This window comes from Lepeophtheirus salmonis, chromosome 10 (assembly GCF_016086655.4).
Source record: "Lepeophtheirus salmonis chromosome 10, UVic_Lsal_1.4, whole genome shotgun sequence".
NCBI lineage: Eukaryota > Metazoa > Arthropoda > Copepoda > Siphonostomatoida > Caligidae > Lepeophtheirus > Lepeophtheirus salmonis.
In genome coordinates, this window is record NC_052140.2 from 8449017 (window position 1) to 8450429 (window position 1413).

At 33.5% G+C, this 1413-nt stretch overlaps 1 protein-coding gene across 1 annotated transcript; it reads left to right on the forward strand.

The window, feature by feature from the left end:
* The first annotated feature begins 606 nt into the window (after positions 1–606).
* LOC139906462 (SCAN domain-containing protein 3-like) lies at positions 607–1113 on the forward strand. Its single transcript, XM_071891357.1, has 2 exons — positions 607–736; positions 779–1113. The coding sequence occupies exons 1-2, from the start codon at positions 607–609 to the stop codon at positions 1111–1113; spliced, it is 465 nt and encodes a 154-aa protein (XP_071747458.1).
* The last annotated feature ends 300 nt before the right edge of the window (positions 1114–1413 follow it).

Genomic DNA, 1413 nt, shown 5'->3' on the forward strand with positions numbered 1-1413 from the left:
TTACATTCTACATACAAAGTGTAAAACATTCCGGGAAAACATCGTTATCAGAGTTTTTGTATTGTTATAGATATACCAATCGAACTGGGCAATTATGTAAATTCCACAATAACTATGAATAGCCTACTTTGTTAATTAATAATTTCATTTATTTCAGTAGCAAACCCTATGCATAAAATGAGTAGTTCAAGTAAAAAAAAAAGTTCGTCAATATTCAAAAGAATATTTAAAATTTGGATTCATCCCTGCTATACAGGATGAACAGTCATATGTCTGCCTCTTATGCCAACAATGTTTGACCAACGAATCAATGACACCAGGTCGTCTTGAGTTGCATTTGAAGGCAAAACATAGTGGGTATGTAAATTCAGATTGAAATTACTTTAAGTCTTTAAAGGAGATGTTGACAAAAAGATCGATAAAAAAAGTCTATGTTTACTAAACAAACTGTTAGCGTCGGTCATACTCTTGAGGCTAGTTATGAGATATCTTTACTCATTGCTAAATGTGAAAAAAATCATACTATAGGAGAGGATTGAATAAAACCATCAATATCAGTATTTCTCAAAACAGTCATGGAAAAAGATGACAACGTTGTTAAAAGGCATGACACTCAGTAACAATACTGTTACTAGAAGAATGGATGAAATGGGCGAAGATATTGAAACACAACTTGTCGAAAAGTTAAAATCTGGAAATTTATCATTGCAAATGGATGAATCTACCCTGAGAGACAGTGAAGTTGTATAGTTAGCATATGCAAGATATATTGATAAAGGCAAATTTGCTGAAGAAATGCAATTCAGCAAATCATTAGAAACCACCACTATTGCTGCTGATATATATGGTAAACTAACTAATTACTTAATTGTCAATAATATTCCTATGGAAAACATAATATCTTGTGCGGCAGATGGTGCTCCAACTATGATAGGTAAGAAAATAGGCTGCCTTAAATTGATGAAAGATGAGAATCCAGAAATGATTCTTGTGTACTGTGTTATTCATAGAGAGAACTTAGTCGCCATGATGCATAAAATTGCTAATTTTGGAGATCCATCCTTATCTTTTGGACATTCAGATTTTCGATCTGATTTAGAGAATATTTATTGAATATTGTTGGGAGTGAATGATGATCAGTGACGACTTCAAACTTTGATTATCCACTCAGATAAATGTGACATTATTTGATTGCCCATTTAATGGCAATGGTTGTCCAACTCTTCCATTGCCTACTACAATTCTGAATCGTTAACAAATCTTGAACCATATACATCTAAGATCCATCTTTCTTCCCGTTTTTGTAGAGGATCCAATCCAAGACCTTTCATTCCTGATGCATCAGTTTCGTGGTGAGTTTCCTTCTTTGGATCGAAAATGGCAAGGACTGGGGAATTCTTCAATATGTCCTTC

Coding starts and splice junctions, on each gene's coding strand:
- LOC139906462 (XM_071891357.1), top strand. CDS start 607: ATGACACTCAGTAACAATACTGTTACTAGAAGAATGGATGAAATGGGC. Junction 737..778: donor TGAATCTACCCTGAGAGACA/GTGAAGTTGTAT, acceptor ATATTGATAAAG/GCAAATTTGCTGAAGAAATG.